The sequence below is a fragment of the Panthera pardus genome, unplaced genomic scaffold, assembly GCF_024362965.1.
Source record: "Panthera pardus isolate Hobbes unplaced genomic scaffold, ASM2436296v1 HiC_scaffold_27, whole genome shotgun sequence".
Classification (NCBI taxonomy): Eukaryota; Metazoa; Chordata; class Mammalia; order Carnivora; family Felidae; genus Panthera; species Panthera pardus.
This window is the reverse complement of record NW_026526843.1, coordinates 124,984,556-125,005,645: the sequence shown is the minus strand read 5'-3', so window position 1 is coordinate 125,005,645 and position 21,090 is coordinate 124,984,556. Positions and strand designations below refer to the sequence as shown.

Genomic DNA, 21,090 nt, shown 5'->3' with positions numbered 1-21,090 from the left:
CTGGGTGAACTGAGAGGATGAGTGATAGCTGGTCAATGCCCTTAAGGACAATGCCCTTGGAGAGATAACATAAAATGGCAGTTTATACAATACTAGGGAAGCAGAAAGATCTGTTGATAGTGATTTTGGAACATGCTGGGGAATACTGAAGACAAAGGACCTGGTAGGTCCCATTTTTCTTCCATGCTCTCCAGCACAGGCACAGAGACAGGAGGCAGGGATCCACAGATACTTGTCACCTAATCCGCTAGCATTGTCATTCCAGGAGTTTACTAAAGCCAAGTTGCGAGAACCCAAATGTTAAAAAATAATAACATAACTGAATACACTGATAACAAGACAACAATAGTAAGAGACTTTAGCAGCCCACATCAATGGACAGATCATCTAAGCAGATAATTAACAAAGAAACAATGGCTTTGAATGACACGCTGGACCAGATGGACTTAACATGTATATTTTTAGAACATTTCAATCTAAAACAGCACAATGCACATTCTTTTCAAGTGCCCGTGAAACACTCCCCAGAATAAATTGCATATTAGGACACAAATCAAGTCTCAATAAACACAAAAAGGTTAAATGATTCTATGCAACTTTTCATGAAACTTAAAGTCAACCACAAAACAAAAATCCAGGAAGACCACAAATACATGGAGATTAAAGGGCCCTCTACTAAACAATGAATTAGTCAGCCATGAAATCAAAGGAGACATTTTAAAAAATACATGGGAACAAATGAAAATGAAAACATGACAGTTCAAAACCTCTGGGATGTAGAAAAGGCAGTCCCAAGAGGGAATTATATTATACAACAGATCTACCTCAAGAAGAAATAAAAAGCTCAAATACACAAATTAACCTTACAACTAAAGGGACGAGGGGGGGAAATGTAAAGCCTGAAGCCAGCTAAAATAATAAACATGAGACAATTAAAGTATTCAGAAATGAAAAAAAAACGTACATCAGATCAATTAAATGAGTTGTTGGTTCTCTGAAAAAACTAGCAAGTCTTTAGCCAGACTTTACCAAAGAGAGAAAGCAAGAACTCCCACAAAGAAAATAAAAAAAATTACAAACGAGAAACAAGAAACACCACCACAGAAATCACACGCAATTATGAAAGAACTATTATGAAAAACTAAAGGCCAACAAATTGTACAACCTAGATAATATGGATAAATTCCTACAGACATAAACTACCCACACTTCTATAGTAAGAAAAGTTGAACAGTAAGACATAGAAAACTTGCAAGGAAACTGAATCAGCAATAAAAGATCTCCCAACAAATAAAAGTGCAGGACCAAATGGCTTCACTGGCAAATTCTAGCAAAAACTGAGTGAAGAGTACAAACCTATTCCCAAACTATGCCAAAAAACATAGAAGAAAGGAAAACTTCCAAATCCATTCTATGAAGCCAGTATTTTCCTGAAAACATAACCAGATAAAGACGCCACTGAAAAAGAGAACTATAGACCAATATCCCTTACGGACACAGATGCAAAAATCTTCATTAAAATACTAGGTAACCAAATACAACAACACATTTAAAAAAATCATTTACCACAGTCAAGGGGGATTTATTCCTGGCACTGCAAGGGTGATTCAATATTTGCAAAACAATGTGCTACATCACATCAATAAGAGAATGGATAAGAACCATATGACTGACTCCTTTCAAAAACTACAGCATTCACTAGTGATAAAAACCCTCAACAAAGTAGATTTAGAGGAGACATACCCCAACATAATAAAGACCAATATGAAAAACCCACAGCTGCTATCTATCTCAACTGGGAAAATATCACAGCTTTTCCCATAACTTCAGGAACAGGACAAGGATATCTACTCTATCCATTTTTATTCAGCATAGTACTGAAAGTTCTAGTGAGACCAATCAAATAAAAAAAAAAGAAAGTTATTCCATAAGTAAGTAATAAGTAAAACTTTCACCATTTACAGATAACGTGATACACTATATGAAAAAAAAAAAAACACCCCAAAATGCTCCAGACCTGATTTACAAATACAGTAACGCTGCAGGATACAAAATCAACACACAGAAATCAGTTGCTTTTCAAAACACCAATAATGAAAGCAACACAGAGGGAAATTAAGAAATAACTCCCATTACAATTACATCCAAAGTCATAAGATACCCAGGAATAAACCGAACCAAGGGGGTGAAAGACCTGTACCCTGAAAAAACTGTAAAACACTGTTGAAAGAAACTAAAACTGACACAAAGAAATGACACATTACATGCCCACGGACTGGAAAACTAATACTGTTAAAATGTCTATACCACCACAGTAATCTATACTTAATGCAATTCTTATCAAAATACCAACAGCATTATTCACAGGGCTACACTAAACAATCCCAAAATATGTATGGAACCACATAAGACCACAAACAGTAAAAGCAGTCTTGAAAAAGAAAAGCAAAGCTGGAAGAACTGAAATTCCTGATTTACAGTCATATTACCAAGGTGTGGCAATAAAGACTGTACGGTGATGGCACAAAAACATACACTAAGATCAAGGGAACAGAAAACTCATAGATGAAGCCACAACTATAAGGTCAACTAATCTTTGACAAGGCAGGAAATACTACCCAATGGGGAAAAAATACCTGTCTCTTCAATAACTAGTGTTGTCAAAAATGAAATTAGACCACTTTCTTACACCATCCATAAAAATAAATTCAAAATGGATGAAAGGTCTGAACATGAGACTGGAAGCCATGGAAATCCAAGAAGATAACACAGACTGTAGCCTCTCTGACCTTCGCCATAGCAACTTCTAACTAAATATATCTCTGAGACAAGAGAAACAAAAGGAAAAAGAAACTATCTGGACTTCATGAAGACAAAAGGCTCTGCACAGCAAAGGGAATAATCAACAAAATGAAAAGGCAATTTATGGATTAGAAGAAGATACTTGCAAATGACATATCTGCTCAAGGGTTAATTTTCAAAATCTGTGAAGAATTTATAAAACGCAAAACCAAAATTAACAAACCAATTAAAAAATCAGAAAACATGAAAAGACATTTTCCCAAAGCAGACATATAAATGGCCAACAGACAGAAGTAAAGATGCTCAACATCACTCATCATCAGAGCAATAAAAATCAAAACCACAATGAGATACCACCTCACATCTGTCACAATGGCTAAAATCAACAATACAAGATACAGCAGGTATTGGCAAGGATGTGGAGAAAGGGAAACCCTCTCCCATTGTTGGTGGTAATACAAACTTGGGCAGCCACTACAGAGACCAAAATAGAGGTTCCCCGAAAAAATTAAAAACAGAACTACCCTATGATCCAACAATCGCAGTACTGGGTATTGACCCAAAGGAAGCAAAAGTACTGATAGAAGGGATACATGCACTCCTATCTTTGCAGCAGCACTGTCAACAGTAGTCAAGTTATACAGAGAGCCCAAATGTCCATTCACTGATGAATCAATAAAGGCACAATGGTATATAAATACAATGGTATAATACTCGCTCATGAAAAAGAATCACTCATTTCAGACATAAAGACACCTGCAGACTGAAAATGAAGGAATGGAGGAAAGTTTCTCATGGAAATGGATATCAAAAGAAAGTTGGAGCAGCAATACTTATGTCAGAAAAACTAGGTATTTTTTTAAATGTTTTCATGTTTATTTGTTTTTGAGAGAGAGACAGAGAGAGAGAGAGAGAGAGAGAGAGAGAGAGAACAAGCAAGGGAGGGGCAGAGAGAGGGAGACAGAAGATCCAAAACAGGTTCTGCATGAGATCATGACCTGAGCTGAAATCAAGAGTCGGACGCACAACCAACTGAGCCACCCAGGTGCCCCTGAAAAACTAGATTTTAAACCACAGATTGTTAACAAGCAATGAAAACACAGTATCATATAGACGGGCCTATTCAACAATACGATCTAACAACTGTCAATGTTTATGCCCTAAACTGGCTCCCCCAAATATATACTCCACCTAACAGCAAACATACAGGAACTCACTGACAAAAATACAATAGTACCAAGGGACTTTAACATCCCACTTTTACAGCAATGGAAAGATCATCTATCCAGAAAATCAACAAGGAAACAATGGTTTTAAATGACACACTGAACCAGAGGAACTTAACAGATATATTCACAACATTTCATCCTAAAACAGCAGAACACACGTTCCTTTTGAGTGCATATGGAACATTCTCCAGAAAAGATTCCATACTGGGTCACAAGTCAGGTCTCAACACATACAAAAAGAATGACATCATATAATGCATATTTTCTGACCATAATGCTATGACACATGAAGCCAAACATAAGAAAATATTTGGAGAGACAACAAATACATGGAGGCTAAAGAACATCCTACTAAAGAATGAATGGATTAAATAGGCAAAGTAAGGAATAAAAAAATACATGGAAGCAAATGAAAATGAAACTAGGGCAGTTTAGAACGTTAAAAGGAGCAAAAGCAGTCCTAACAGAACAATACTGCAATGCAGCCCTATGTCAAACAGCAAAAAAAGTCTCAAATATAAAACCTAAGTTTACACCTAAAGGAGCAAGAAAAGGAACAGCAAATAAAGGTTGAAGAATGAAGGAAATAACAAAGATTAAAGCAGAAATAACTTATATGCAAATGAAAAAAAAAAACCAATAAAAACAGTAGAACAAACCGATCAATGAAACCAGGATCTGGTTCTTCTAAAAAACAATATTGATAAACCCCTAGCCAGACTTATCAAAAAGAAAAGAGAGGGGCGCCTGGGTGGCTCAGTCGGTTAAGTGTCCGACTTCAGCTCAGGTCACGATCTCGCGGTCCGTGAGTTCGAGCCCCGCGTCGGGCTCTGGGCTGATGGCTCGGAGCCTGGAGCCTGCTTCCGATTCTGTGTCTCCCTCTCTCTCTGCCCCTTCCCCGTTCATGCTCTGTCTCTCTCTGTCTCAAAAATAAATAAACGTTAAAAAAAAAAAGTTAAAAAAAAAAAAAAGAAAAGAGAAAGGACACAAATAAATGAAATAATCAGTGAGAGAGGAGAGATCACAAATAACACGGAAATGAAATTATAAAAAAGAGTATTATGAAAAATTAAATTCCAACCAGTTGGACAATCTGGAAGAAATGGATACAGTCCTAGAAACATAAAAACTATCAAAACTGAAACATAAATGAAAAAAAAAACAAAAACTGAAGAGACCAATAGCCAGTGAAGAAACTGAGTAATAAAAAATCTTCCAAAACATAAAAGTCCAGAGGCACATGGCTTTGTAAGGGAATTTTACCAAACACAGAAAGAGGAGTTAGTAACTATTTTGCTCAAACTATTAAAAAAAATAGAAATGGAAGAAAACTCCTAAACTCATTGTATGAAGCCAGTGTTACCTTACTCAAAAACCAGATAAAAACTCCACTAAAAAGAGACCTATAGGCCAGTGTCCTGATGAATATAATGCAAAAAACCTCAATAACATACTAGCAAATGGAGTATCACAATATATTTAAAAAACCATTCAACTTGATCAAGGAGGATTTATTCGTGGGCTGCAACGGTAAGCTCATTATTCACAAATCAATCAATGTGATACACCACATTAATAAAAGAAAGTAAGAGAAGTATATGAGCTTCCCAGAAATGCATAAAAAGCATTTGACAAAATACAATACCCATTCATGTTAAAAACCCTCAACAAAGTAGGGATACATGGAACATGCCTCAATATAATAAAGGTCATACCAGAAAGACCCACAGCTAGTATCATCTCAATGGGGAAAAACTGAGAGCTTTTCCTCTATAATCAGGAACGAGGCATGTCCACTGTCACCATATTTATTTAACATAGTACTGGAAGCCCTAGCGTCAGCAGTCAGACAATTCACAGAAACAAAATGAATCCAAATTGGCAAGGAAGAAGTCAAACACTCACTATTTGCACATGACATGATTCCCTACGTAGGAAAACGCAAAGACTCTATCTACCAAAACAATTGTTAGAACTGATAAATGAATTCAGCAGTGTCATAGGACACAAAATCAAAGTACAGAAATCTGTTGCGTTTCTATACACGAATAACGAAGCTGCAAAAAGAGAGACAAAGGAATTGATCCCATTTATAACTGCACCACATACCTAGGAGTAAAGGTAACCAAAAACATAAAAGATCTGTACTCTGAAAACTATACAGCTCTGATATAAGAAATTGAAAAAGACACAAACGTACGGAAAGGCATACCATGCTCATGGATTAGAAGAACAAACATTGTTATAATGTGTATACTACCCAAAGCAATATACATATTTAATGCAATCCCAATCAAAATACCACCAGCATTTTTCAGAGCCTAAACAAACAATACCAAAATTTATATGTAATCACAAAGATCCCTAAAGCCAAAGAAATCCTGACAAAGAAAAGCAAAGCTGTAGGCATCACAATTCTGGCTTCAAACTGTATTGCAAAGCCTGTAGTAATCAAGACAGCATGGTGCTGGCAACAAAACAAAACAAAACAAAACAACAACAACAAAAAAAAACCCGACACATGTATTAATGAAACACCACAGAAAACCCAGAAATATACCCCACAAGTACATGGTCAACTGTCTTTGACACAGCAGGAAATACTATCCAATGGGGAAAAAACAATCTCTTCCACAAATAGTGTTGTTAAAACTGGACAGCATCAAGTAAATGAATGAGACTGGACTACTTTATTACACCATGCACAAAAATAAGTTCAAAATGGATGAAAGATCTACATGAGACATGAAACCATCAAAATCCTAGAGAAAAAAAAACACAAGCAGCAAACCCTTTGACCTCAGCCATAGCAACTTCTTACTAGATATGTCTCCAGAAATAAAGGAAACAAAAGCAAAATAAATTATTGGACCTTCATACAGAAAAAAAAACATTCTGAACAGTGAAGGGAATAATCAGCATTTCCAATGGGAAATCAGAATTTCCCATTTCCATTCTATGGAACGGGAAAAATGTTAGCAAAAATACATGCATGCTAAACAGTGAGTATTCAAAATACATAAAGAACTTATACAACCCAACACCAGAAAAACAGCTCAGTTAAAAAACAGGTAAAAGACAGGAATCTACATTTTTCCAAAGATGACATCCTTATGTCTAACATACACAGGAAAAGATGCTCAACATCACTCATCATCAGGTAAATACAAAGCAAGACCACAATGAGATACCACCTCACACCAGTCATAATAGCTAAAACTAACAACTAAAAAAAAAAACAAAACCCAGCAGGTATCGGTGAGGATGCAGAGAAAAGGGAACCCTCTCGCACTGCTCATGGGAATGCAAACTTGTGCAGTCTATCTGGAGACTAGTGTGGAAGTTCTCAAAAACTTCAAAACTGAACTGCCTTGATCCAGCAAGTGTACTAATAGGTTTTACCCAAAGGATACAAAACTACTGATTTGAATGGATACCTGAACCCTTATATTTATAGCATCACTATCAACAATAGCCAAATTATGGAAAGCATCCAAATGTCCACTGACAGATAAATGGATAAAGATCTCTCTCTCTCTCTCTCTCTCTCTCTCTCTCTCTCTCTCTCTCTCTCTCCCCACCCCCCTCACGTGTGTGTGGGGGGGGGGGTGGTCTGCAATCAAAATGAATGAAATTTTGCCATTTCCAGCAACATGTATGGAGCTAGAGTGGATTATGAAGTCAGAGAATGACAAATACTGTATAATTTCACTAGTGTGTGGAATTTAAGAAACACAACAGATAAACATAGAAGACGAAAAAAAAGACGGATGGCAAATCAGACTCTTCACTATAGAGAACACAATGATGGTTACCGGAAGGGGAGGTGGGTGCGAGATGGCTTAAATGGGTAATGGGGATTAAAAAGGACACTTATTTTGATGAGCCGTGGGTGTTGTATGGAAATTATGACTCACTAAATTGTACACCTGAAACTATTATTACACTGTATTTGAACTAACTGAAATTTAAATAAAAACCTGAAAAAAATACAAAGAAAAAAACAAAGAAATTAGTACTTCTACAACTTATTTCAAATTGTTTAAATAATCCTGCTTCCAGGGTACAAAACAGTTATCACAGACAAGGTCTCCAAGGTCACGCAAAATCTTACACCTATTAACTTTTCAGTGTAGCCTTTATGACAGCTCTTGTGTGTTCTTCTCTGATTATTCTGATTCCCCAGCGTTTCAAATTGCTAAACTCTTTCTAGCACGGACTAACTTCTGCTATCATCGTCAACATTTCTGTATCTCCACATTGTATTTCAATCATGCTTCCTTAAAGAAACTGTCCTCAATTTTCTGACTAGGTTAAATTGCCTTTTTATACATCTTCATGCTTCTCTTACTTTTTACTTATGTTTGTGAGATGATCCCACCTTATCCAGAGTTTAGCCAATATCCTAAATTTATAAATACAAATCTTAAAATAACCTGCCTGTGGGAACACATAAGGATGATGACAGAGCTGCCAAATGAGTGCATACACTTTTGGATAACCACATTAAATTAGTAGTTTGTAAAATGATGTGTAGAACAAGCTCTTACCAAATGAGAGGTAAACACTGAAATGAAATCATAGTTCTCCACCCAGATTCATGAAGCACAAAAGCCCCCCCCCCTCAAAAAATATGACTGAAACAAACAATATACCTGTCAAGACACACACCTTGTTTAAGTTTGCACAGCATTGACTTTTCTGCATCAACTGAAGCACTCTTATCAAGTAAGAGACGTTTTGCTAAATCTTTTTTGTAGAAGGCTTCAAAAACATCTTTCTCTGTGACATTTAAGGAAAAACACCTTAATGCCAAAGATGGAAAATGCAAAATGGCAGAAAATTAAATGAGACACTATATTCAATACATCTGAAAATAGCAAGTGAAACAGATGGTTACGTATTATCTGAATGCACTTATATAAAGTATCTCGGAACACTTAAGTTCATATAGAGAGCAGTCAAATTTTTGGTTTCCAGAAGCTGAAGGCAAGAAGGAAATGACAAATGACTGCTTAATGTGTATGGAGTTTATACTGAAATTTTTGAGATTAAGTAATTGTGATGGCTGCACAATCATGTGAACGTACTTATTGCCACTGAATTGTTAGCTTTTTAAAGTTATCAGTTTTACCACCAGAAAACATTATTTGAATTCAATTTAGGTTGGGATTTGCACTTAGTGCTTTATACTTCCCCAATGTTACCATTTTTTAAAACTTTTAAATAGACATTTAAACCAAATTACTCACCATGAATAAACCTAAATAAAATTACCACTTTAGCTAATAATTCTTCAAGTTCTTCATCCGTAGCTTCTTTGTTACCTGTACGGAGCTTTGAATCCACATACTTTGCTAAAATGTAAAAAAATAATTTTCTAAGTAATGCTATATTTTCAAATATGTATATGAACAAAAACCATTTGTCCAAGCAAATACTTTCCCCCAGAGTGAGGTGCATTAATTTTCATGAAACAAAAAATGAATAAATGAGTTAACGGACAGATGAGTGGCAGAAAAAGATAAATTACTTCCTGTAAGTTCTACACTGATATTTTTATATTTCTATAACCTCAATGATCAAATATTACAATATAGTCATTTCCTCACTACCATGCCCCTAATCTATTTTTAAAAACAAAATATTGCGAGATATTGCATGAAACTGAGATTATATTAATCCCAAAGTCTTAAGGACTTATTAAATGTTGATTGTACTCATCTAAATAATTTATTGTTCTTGAAAAATCAAATTGATAATGTGTTTCAGGTTTCTTGAACAATCAAATTGATACTGTGTTTCAAGTTTTTATGTCAGCAAAAAGATATCCCTTATAATATAAAATCATTAGGTGTCATGAGAGTAAGGAAAGCTTTCATTTATTTTAAAATGAGTCTTATCTACTGATAAGAGAAACTGATAATTTTATAGGACGCTAAAGACACATGAGCTTCCAAAGGGCTGGGTTACTATTAAACAAAGGAACAAAGTCTTGTGAACGCTAAAGTTGAGAGAAATAGTTTATTACAAACATTGGTAGTCAATCTGGCAACATTATGACAAATCAGGAGGTCAAACTGAACTCTTGTTACATAATTTAAAACAACAAAATAAAAAATAAAATACATATTGCGTAAAATTGAAAACCATACCTAGAAGCTCAGCTGGTTTGTTAGGTCTTTTATTAATAAACGTTTCAAAAGCATCTTTCATAGCAACAATAATTTTCTCATTTTTCAGAAAAGACGCTTCAATAATAAAATCTATCTTATCTTTAAAATCCAGAAGCTCTTGCACCATTGTCTTATCTTTCGTAGGGTTAATAACTATGCTGCTACCAAATTTCTGGAAAATAAAAGTAAGTCAGGTTATTGTATTTACACAGCAAGTAAAACACCTTTAATAGAAAATTTTACATCATTTACAAGGAAATCTCAGAAATGCAAATATTCAGTAAATTTCAAAAGAAAAATTCATTTCTAGATAAAGACAAGATAATCTGGAAACGAAGCCAACATAAATACATGTAAATCAAAAGTTCATCTGAGTGGAGAATTATTTAGAAACATATCAGAAATGCAAGTCTATGGTGCCTAATAAATCAAAAAGGAGGGTGAGTGTATAGAGTAACAGGGACATATAGCAGAAGAAAAGTATCTGAAAATACACAAAACAAAAACCAAAAAAAAAAAAAAAAAAAAAAAAAAAAAAGAGGTAGAAAGGGAAGTGAAAGGGATCACCAAAAATGGATTGCATTAAAAGAATCATAAAGCTATCAAAACTTGTCAGTATCAAATTTTCCAAATTCTGGAATAAAATCAGGAACTTAAAACTAGGGAAAACACTTAATGAAGAAAGAAACTATGAAATAACACAACTTCTTGACATCTCACCTTCAACATCTAAATGTTCTTAGAGGCAGTTAAGAGAAGCAATTCAATGGATCCTCAATAGTAATAAACCCCATTATACGTGTGAAAGTCAAGAGGCAACAGGATAACCTCTTTAAAGTGCTGGGCGGAAAAACTGTCACCAAAAATTCTATATCTAGAAAAAACATTCTTTAATAGTGAAGAAAAATTAGGAAATAAGAAGATAAACAAATGCTGAGATAGTTCTTTGCTAGTAGACCTGCCCTCTAAGAAAAACTAACGGGATTTCTTAGTGTTGAAATAAAAGAACAACAGGTAATAGTTTGAAGACATATTAAAAATGAACAAAAACATTTGTAAATGTATTAGCACACATAAATATAAAGGCCAGTTTCTTCTAAGTATAGATTATAATTCCTTGTTACTATATATGATTTAGGAGACAAATGTATTAAGCAACGAACGTAAACCTATTTTCATAAACATGGATGTGTAGAGATTCAATGTGAGACAAAAGCATAAACATGAAGGAATGGAACTGTATACAGCAGAGTTTTTGCATACTACTGAACCTAAGTCATTATTATTTCAAACTATATATTTTTTTAGAGATTTTGATTATTTTTAATTTTTTTAACGTTTATTTATTTTTGAGACAGAGAGAGACAGAGCATGAACAGGGGAGGGGCAGAGAGAGAGGGAGACACAGAATCTGAAACAGGCTCCAGGCTCTGAGCTGTCAGCACAGAGCCCGATGCGGGGCTCGAACTCACGGACCGCGAGATCGTGACCTGAGCCGAAGTCGGCCGCTTAACCGACTGAGCCACCCAGGCGCCCCAATTTCAAACTATATTTAATAAAAAAGATTCTCCTTACAATCCCCAAATCAATCAATAACAAAAGAATTTTAAAACACACAGACAATTAAATCAGAGATGAATCTAAGGAGTGCACTAGAAAAAGTCAGCAGTAAAATCAGGCTGTAATGAAAGAACTTTTATATACACATAAGACACATAAAAAGCAAACATTATAATGGCAGAAGGCCTTTCTTGTCAATAATTAAGTGTACATGGAATAAACTCCCCAGTTGAAAGGTAGATACTGGCGAAACAAATTTTGAAAACCTAATCTACTACTTGGACTCCCTTTTGATCCAAAGACACAAATAATATTCAAAGAAAAAGGAAGGAACAAGTCGTAATATCACACAAGTCGTAATAAAAGAGAGCTGCAGTGGCTATACCCCTATTAGACAAACTTGCCTTTGTTACAGTAGAAAAAGAAAAATATTATATTTTAAAAAGGGTCAGTTTAGAGGTGCTTGGCTGGCTTAGTCTGTAGAATACCTGACTCTTGACCTCAGGCTTTTAGTTCAAGCCCCACAATGAGTATAGAGATTACTTTTAAAAAAGAGTCAATTTGTCAAGAAATAGAACAATTTCTAAGATAGAGCTTTAAACCTTCTGAAGCAAAAATTCACACAAACGGGGGAGGAAGTTGTACAATAGTGGGATACTTTACTGGCCCGCTTTAATAAACTGATATAACAAGTGGACAAACATAAAGAAAAAATAGACAACAAAACAACATTTAAACTAGACCTAACAGATATATTAATAATCCACAGAACATCAGAATGTACATTTTTCTTAAATTCACCCAGAACACTCTCAGGATTTTAGGCCACACAACTATCTGCAATAAAATGTAAAAGATTAAAATCACACAAAATATATTATCTCACCACAATGGGACAAAACCAGAAATGATTTTCAGAAAGAAAAAGTGGAAAACTGCAATTATGTGCAAATTAAACACATTCTTTAACAGCCAAACAAGTCACGTAGGAAATTAGAAAACAGACACAAATGAAAATTACAACACCATATACCAAAATTTATAAAACGATGCAAGAGAGAGAAATTTACATCCATATATGCTTACATGAGAAAGACCTCAAATCAAATAGCTAGCTTTACGGTTCAAGGAACCAGAAAAAGGAGAGAAAACTAAACAAAACTAGCATGGGAAGTAGAGAAGAAACAAATCAAAAGATAAAATCAAGAAAATGAAAGGAAATGAAAACTGAAATGAAAAGTCAGGATCATAAAACCGAATGCTTCACAGCAAATATAAACAAAACTGATAAATGATAATGAAATCAGCAACACTCTGGAATAGGTGGTCCTGGACCCCGGTCTCTCCACATAAAAACATGGATTAACAAGCAACAGTCTAGTCTATTCTATAGAAAATTTTGAGAAGAAAACTTGGCAACACAAGAACACACTTTTGAAAACCCTAGAACCTCCTGGGTGAGTCTGAAGTGCTCCTTTCTAGAAGCACAAAAACTGGGAAAAGCTGCATCAAACAGTAATGTCAGCAATTTCACACTGACTATACATACATACTGTCCTCCCCCAGGCCGGAATAGTACCACACTGAGAGATGTACTCTGGACCTAGTTTTTCCAGTGGTAAAAAGATAGTTTAAGGCTGACACTTAGCTTTGCCAGTATTCATGGGTGGCCCCAGGAAGAAAACTACTGTGTATCATTCCCTAGGGAACACTGACAGACCACCTATGGTAAAGGCTGGACCATGTGTAAGCTAGTCACAAAGAAGGACACAGAGCTCACAATAATCAAAGGTCAGATTATGGCAGAGGCATTGCATCCCAGACAGCACCCACACAAGCAAATGCAACTGAGTAAGGAGTACAGCTGAGGTCACCAACCAGTGATTTGGTTTGGCTTGGAGCTGGGTCTGTGACCCTTCTGGGCAGAAAACCAGGCAAGCTGCCCACTGAACCACAGACTATAACTTGAAGCCCCAGTCATCCCGGAAACTTGACCATGTGGCACAGACTTTGACTCCGCCCAATCACAAAGCTAGCCACCAACCTAAATCTAACTATCTTATCTGGGAGACTGGTCAGCCACTCTGCTGAAAAACAACACACAGTGGCTCTGGTCTAATACTCCTCTCACCTAATGCAGTGCACAGTCTGAAACACCACTTCAGCCAGGTAAAAGAGCTGGTGGTCCCACTCAACCAGTGGCAAAGGTAGAGAGCCCAGCGAATGGTCTTGCCTGACAATGGATTCCCACTTGGTGGCCTCTCCTGATCATGAAGCCCAGCATACAACGCTACGTAGCCGCACAGTAAATCCAATCCTGGCAAAGGAGCACATCCTGTCTTTCGCCTAACCACAGAGGCATCTCAGCAGCCCTCGGAATAGTCAATGGATGTGCCCTGATGCAAGTCCAGCCTGTCCTCAGTGTTGGTGGTAACCCTGCCTGAGCAGAGACACCAGAAGTAGCCCTAATCACCCATCGATGTTCTACGCTGGCCTGTTCAGAAACCTCATATAGATGGACTGGTAAAAATCTTCCCACCAAAGTACACTTGTTAACCTTGTATGAGCTCATCACTTTCAAATACGCAGGTCTCACACACGACAATAAAAGAACAAGGAACAAGGGGCATGTGACAACACCACAGGAAGTTTTTAATGAAGTTGAATGAAAACAGGAAAAATTACATAAATGGGAGAATCAACACAAATAGAGAAATGATTTTAAAACCAAACTAGAACACCTAGAGCTAAGGAATGCAATTACTGCTTCGAAAAATTCAGCAGAGAGTTTAAACAACACATTCAATCAAGCATAAGAAACAATCTGTGAGAGTCCTGGGAAGATGGTGGAGTAGGAGGATCCCCAGCTCACCTCATCCCAAAGACACACCAAGAAAACAGCCACATCAGTGGAACTAATCTGAAAATTACACAAAGACTGGCATAAATATTTTCCAGTTTATCACAGATGAGGCCAAAGCAGAAAACATAGGAGAATGAAGACTTTATTAGGACCAAACCTCTGGTGAGACTAACCAAAAAATGGAAGAACACCATAAGCATGGAGAAGGAAGAAGAGCAGGCACATACTAGGCACCCACAGCACAGGAGACCTGCACTAGAAGATAACTCACTATAACTTGTAGCTTTGAAAGCCACTGGATCTCAACTTTTAGCTACTATGTACATGGGCTTAACTCCAGGTATTTTTAAAAATCAGTCGTCTCAGTTACAGGAGAACCAGAAAGTAGCAATAAATTGAGTCTGCTGTGCCTTTGTGACTCAGCTGGTTGGGCATCTGACTCTTGATTTTGGCTTAGGTCATGATCTCTGAGGTCATGAGACTGAGTCCTGTGTCAGGCTCAGCACTAACTGTGGAGCCTGCTTAAATTCTCTCTCTTCCTCTGCTTCTCACCTCACTCATGCTCTCTTTTTCTCTAAGAAAGAAAGAAACTGAGTCTCTATCTTGAAGAGCAAGTATAAACAATAACCTGGATAAGATATAGCACAGAAGCAGGACTTCTGAAAGAGCCTGAGGTATATGTGAAGGAGATTTAGTTACTAACCTCAGAATACGTCCTGGGAGTGGAGCAGAAATTTTAGGATGCTATGCCAGGAACGTAAGTGTTAACAGATGCCATTTCTTTCCCATTCCCCGGTCGAGATACACAGACATTTATAGGAACTAGTGTGAACACTCTGCACCTATCTTTCTATCAGAAAGAGTTCCCCTGCCTCCGAGGGAAAGAGTTCCCCTGCCATCTGGTTCCCCTGCTTCCAAGTTCCACTGTAGATCCACTCCATCCAACCTTCCTCACGTAGCAGGCATTCCTCCAAAGCAGCTCCTACACCAACACACCCTGTCTCATCCATGCAATGCAGCTAGATGAGCATCAAAGATGAGCATCAAACCATTTTGAACACCTACGACATTGATCTGAGGATTAATGCAATAGTCTGCATAATTTGAGACAGAGGACTTAGCAGGTACATTGTATGGAGAGATTAACCAGCGGAGAGATGCCACAGAGTCTCCTATGTGGAAGGAAGGGAGAAAAGAGAAAAGGGGACAGCGTAGCATATCAGGATCATGCAAGAAAACCACCCCCCCCCCCGCCCGAAAGTAGCTGAAGAGAAAAAAATGAGTGAAAAAACTCAGAGAGGACTGGACCAATATTCTGTTTCCCAAAACCACTGATGGAGAGAAATGAGAGGGTTTCAATACCACAGGATTCTATAAACAGTGGAGCACAGTGTCTGAGGTTTGAAGCTTAATACCTGGCAGTGCTCTGGTGAGAAAGTACCTGGCAGTGCTCTGGTGAGAACGTCCACGAGTAGACAGAGGGGTCTGATGGGTCCACGTGCCACACGGGGAAAAGTGGCACCCCTGCTTGGAGGACATTTGGTAGAAGCCATACAGCCTCCCCATAAGCAAAAGTCCCAGCAGACCCTGGAGAGCAGCCACATTTGCTGGTATTGGAACAAAGATACCAGAGTGCGGTGAAAACGGGCACCAGCTGTATGTTGTGAATATGCCATTAACTCTAAATATCCACTGCTGCACAATCACATGAGTGTCTTGTCATTGAGCCAGGGTACTGGCCATTGCTCAAAGGGAACTGCCCCAGAGAATCAGTACAAACAGACCCCAGAGCCACCAGGGTCTCTGAACTGTGGGGTTTTCAACACAGCCCCATCTGAGATAGAAGTCTGGAAGGAGACACCACCTGGCAGGCAGGTATCTTGGACCCAGAGTAGAGGTGGGGAGTGGACAAAAGCACCAGACAGAGGAAGGATGCTTGACTGTGGGATGTGAGAGCGTGAAGTTTGCCGTCCAGAGACTAGGCAACTGAATAAAGCCATTTTTCTCCTCTAGAGCATGTGAAAACTCACACACAGATCAAGCCCAGTAGGCTAAGCAGTGCCATCAAGTGGAGAACAGAGCTGTTATACCAAGCCCTGCTAACTGCTCTCCATATACATCCTCAAGAAGACCAGCACAAATTCCTTCTACCTTCTTACTAGACTACGGACTATAGTGTTCTGCACCAGGGAAACTAGATGTAACTTCATTCAGGTTTCTTGCTGTTTGCTGTTTCATTTATTTGTTGATTTTCTTTCCTTCTGTTTTTGTTTGTGTTATTTTTCTATTTCTATATCAGAAACAAGTTATTTTTTATTTTTAAAATTTTTATTCTACTCTATTATTTAATTTTTTTTTTTAGTTTTTAATTTTTTAACTTTTTCCCTTTCTTTTTTTACTCTATCCTATTAAGCTTTTCTCAACAAGAAGACCAAAACACACCTAGGATCTAGATTCCTTTATTTATTTCGTGTTTAAATTTTTAATTTAAATTTTTTATTTTATTAAATTTTTTCTTCCTCTAAAATGACAAGACGCAGGAATTCACCCCCAAAAAAGAACAGGAAAAAAATGGTGGCAGGGATTTAATCAATACACGTATAAGTAAAATGTCTGAACTAGATTTTAAAATCATGATAATATGAATACGAGCTGAGTCGAAAAAAAAAAAAAACAAAAACAAACGCATAGAACACAGGACAATCCCTTAATGCAGAAATAAAAGAACTAAAACCTAGGCAGCCCAAAACTAAAAATTCGCTAACCAAGATGCAATCTCAAATGAATGCCGTGACAGCCGAGAATGGATGAAGCAAAACAGCATACAGAAGATAAAATTATGGAAAATAATTAAGCAGGGAAAAAAGGTAAACAAAACCAAAAGATCGCTACAAAGACTTGGAGAAACCAATAACTTATTAAGAAAGGAATGACATCTGAATCATAGGAGTCCCAGAAGATGAAGAGACAGGAAAATGGGCAGAAGGTTTATAGGAGCAAATTGTATCTGAACACTTCCCTAATCTGGAGGACAGACATAAAAATCCAAGAAGCACCAAGAACTCCCATTACATTCAAGGAAAACTGACCATTACAAATGCATATCATAGTCAAAATCACAAAATATAAGACAACAATTTGAAAGCAGCAAGGGGAAAAGTGTTTAACCTACATGGGAAGACATATCAGGTTCCCAGCAGGTATGTCACAGAAACATGGAAGACGAGAAACAAGTAAAAGGATACATTAAATGTGCTGAATACCAGATATTCTTTATACAGCAAAACTGTCATTCAGAATAGGAGAGATACAGAGTTTCCCATAAAAACAAAAACTTAAATGAGTTTGTGAACCACTAAATCAGCCCTGCAAGAAATTTTAAGGGGGACTCTGAATGGAGAAAAAACAAATCAAAACAAAATAAAAAGACCAAATCAACAAAGACTACAAAGGAACAGAGATCATCACAAAAATAACACTTCTATGAGTAACACAATGACACTAAATTGATACCTTTCAATAATTATTCTAGATGTAAATGGACCAAAATGCTCCAATAAAAACACGTATGCTATCAGAATGGATAAAAAAACAAGACCCATCTGTATACTGCCTACAAGAGACTCATTTTGCTCCTGAAGACACCTACACACTGAAAGAAGGGGACTGGAGAACCACGTATCAAGCTAATGGTCATTAAAAGAAAGCTGGAGTAGGCGTACTTACGTCAAACTAGATCTTAAAACAAAAACTATAAAAAGAGATGAAGTGAATTATAATTAAGGTACCATTCATCAAGAAGACCTAACAATTGTAAATATTTATGCCACCAGTGTGACAGCACCCAAATATGTAAATTTTAATTACAAATATAAGAAACTCGTTGAGAAAAGCACCGTAATTGGAGGGGATTTTAACACTCAACCTACATCAATGGACAGATGATCCAAGCAGAAAATGAAGGAAACAATGGCTTTGAATAACACACTGGGCTAGATGGACTTAACAGATACATTCAGAATATTTCATCCTAAAGGAGCAAAGTACACATTCTTTTCAAGTGCACATGGAACATTCTGTAGAACAGATTACATAATGGGTTACAAATCAGCCTTCATGAGATACAAAAAAAAAAAAATACCGAGTTAAGACCATGCATATTTTTCAGATCCCAACAGTATGAAACACAAAATCCACCACAAGGAAAATTTGGTGCAACCACAAAACTTGGAGATTAAAGAACATCCTAAAGAATCAATGGCTTAGGGGAGGAGGGGACAACATGGTGGAGAAGTAGGCAGATCCATACTTCCTGCGACTCTCAAACAAAGAAGTGCACAAGCCGAGGGACTTTGAACACCAAAGCCTGGAGGAAAAGAGGCTGAATCTACCAGGAAGAAAATTTGAAAGTTGGAGAAAAACATGTGGGTGACTGTGAACTGAGGGAGATAAAAAAAAAAAGCCCACGTGGGCATGGAGGGGAGGGACCCCCTTCTGCGGAGAGACAAAGGGAAAGGAAAGAGCAGCTAGGGAAGTGTAGGACCATATCCAGACAGGAGAAAGACCTCAGACTGAGATGGAGAGGGATCTGATCTCTAAATGTGGGGTTTTCTTCGGACTGGGTCTGGCTCCCTGTTCCCGGACAGGGGGAGGAGGGCAGCCAAGGCCTGGGTGTGGTGGTTAATCAGGGGCTCAGTCCCCAGCTGGGACCAAGTGGTTCCCTCCCTGGAGGGCTGAGCGATAGTACAAAGCCTGCCTGCAGCTGCCACCCCCAGGCTCAGTGGCTAGGCTGAGGACACAGTCTGCAGTAGGAAAAGGCGGCTGTCTCCCTGGAGTGCTGTGGTAAAGACAAAGCCTGCCTGTGTCTGCCTGAGTCTGCAAGGGCGGTGGCTCAGTCCGCAGTAGGAAAAAGCAGTCCTCCCTGAAGCGTGGCGGCACAAACCCAGCTGGAGCCACATATTGGAGCACACTGAGAGGCGCTTCCCCAGTGCCAGAGCGCAGGGAAGCAGGACTTTGAATCCTAGCCAAGCACAGGGTCGGGGGAGTTAGTGGAGCAAGAAGGACCGCCCCATCTATGCCAGCGGCACAGTAAGGAGGACTCAAACAAAGTCCACTGAGTCTGGTCCCTGGAGAAGAGACTGGGGGATTGCCATTCCCCCCCCCCCCCCGCCCTGCCACCACCACCATCAAGGCAGGGCCTCAAGGATCACCCCTGGGGCCCACAGTGGAGGGAGCTGGGTCCCGATTATACCAAACCACACTCCTCAGCACTGGGTAACCACCAGAGCGGCACAGACCCTGTGGAAAACTCCCCCCGACAAGCACTTCAACACTGCCTGGATTAACTCTAGATCAATTCTGGGTATTTAAGATATATTCTCCCCCCACCTCCATTTCTCCTCCTTATCTCTTCCCTCCCCTAGGCTGGTTACTCTGTTTATTGGTTTGTCTAAACAGACATATTTAATCCATTGTCTTGATACATGTTCTACACCTCCTTCTTTACATTCCTTTCTCTCTCTCTGGAATAATCAAGCCATATAGTTTCTCTGTCTGGGTAACTATCTTCGTTTCGTTTCCCTGCCTCCTCCTTTATTTTCCTTTCTCTCTATGGATTAAGCCTTTTAGTCTCTCTGCCTAGTCAACGTTTAGTTTTTCTTCTTCCCACACTCCTATCATTTCTCTTCTTGTATGTGCTCTTCCATCATCAACGCCTCCACCCTCTAATTTAATTCTAGTGGGTCATTTTCAGTTTGTTTTTTCAGTCTTTAGTTTTTTGTTCTTATTTGTTTCTTTGTGCTGTTTGTTTGTTTCTTCTGTGCTTGAGTGGTTTTGTCTGCTGTTTGTCTGTTTTCCTTTATAGGTTACTCCAAGGAACAAATCAAAGCACGCCTGGTGTAGGGTTTAAAATATCACTATCAGTAGGGTAATAAAATAACCAAAGTCACAACAACACAGAGCGAGTAACAATCTCCAGAAAACACCTCCTGAAGGGCCAGACCCTGGACAGTGTATGACCCTCCTTTAACATAGCAGTGCTCGCAGGTGCAGAGCACACAACAAGCTTTTAAAATGCATAAGGGACAGTAAAATACCCAAAATGAGGAAACAGAAGAACTCTCCTAAAAAGATATTCCTGGAGGTAGAGACGGCTAATGAATTGATCAAAACCGACTTAAGCAACATAACTGAACAAGAATTTAGAATAACAGTCATAAATATTGCTAGCTTGAAAAGAGCAGAGAAGACAGCAGAGAATCTATTGTTACAGAGATCAAGGGACTAAAATATAGTCATGAGGAATTAAAAATGCTCTAAATGAAGTGTAAAACACAAGGGAGGCAGCCACAGAGCAGACTGAAGACAGAGGGGAGAAAAGGGGAAGTAGAAGATAAAATTATGGAAAAGGAGAAAGTTGAGAAAAAGAGAGAGAGAAAAAATCCAGGATTATGAGGGGAGA

General features: G+C 38.0%; 1 protein-coding gene across 1 annotated transcript in view; it reads right to left on the bottom strand.

Annotated features, from left to right (window-relative positions):
- The window catches only part of LOC128773880 (cullin-4B-like), a 137,961-nt gene that overhangs the window by 77,789 nt on the left and 39,082 nt on the right, over window positions 1-21,090 (bottom strand). Inside the window, exons 12-14 of the mRNA XM_053891917.1 lie at window positions 10,187-10,379; window positions 9,284-9,388; window positions 8,703-8,813 (exon numbers count right to left, since the gene is read on the bottom strand). Of these exons, the coding sequence (XP_053747892.1) occupies window positions 8,703-8,813; window positions 9,284-9,388; window positions 10,187-10,379 (409 nt within the window). The remainder of the gene's footprint in view (window positions 1-8,702; window positions 8,814-9,283; window positions 9,389-10,186; window positions 10,380-21,090) is intronic.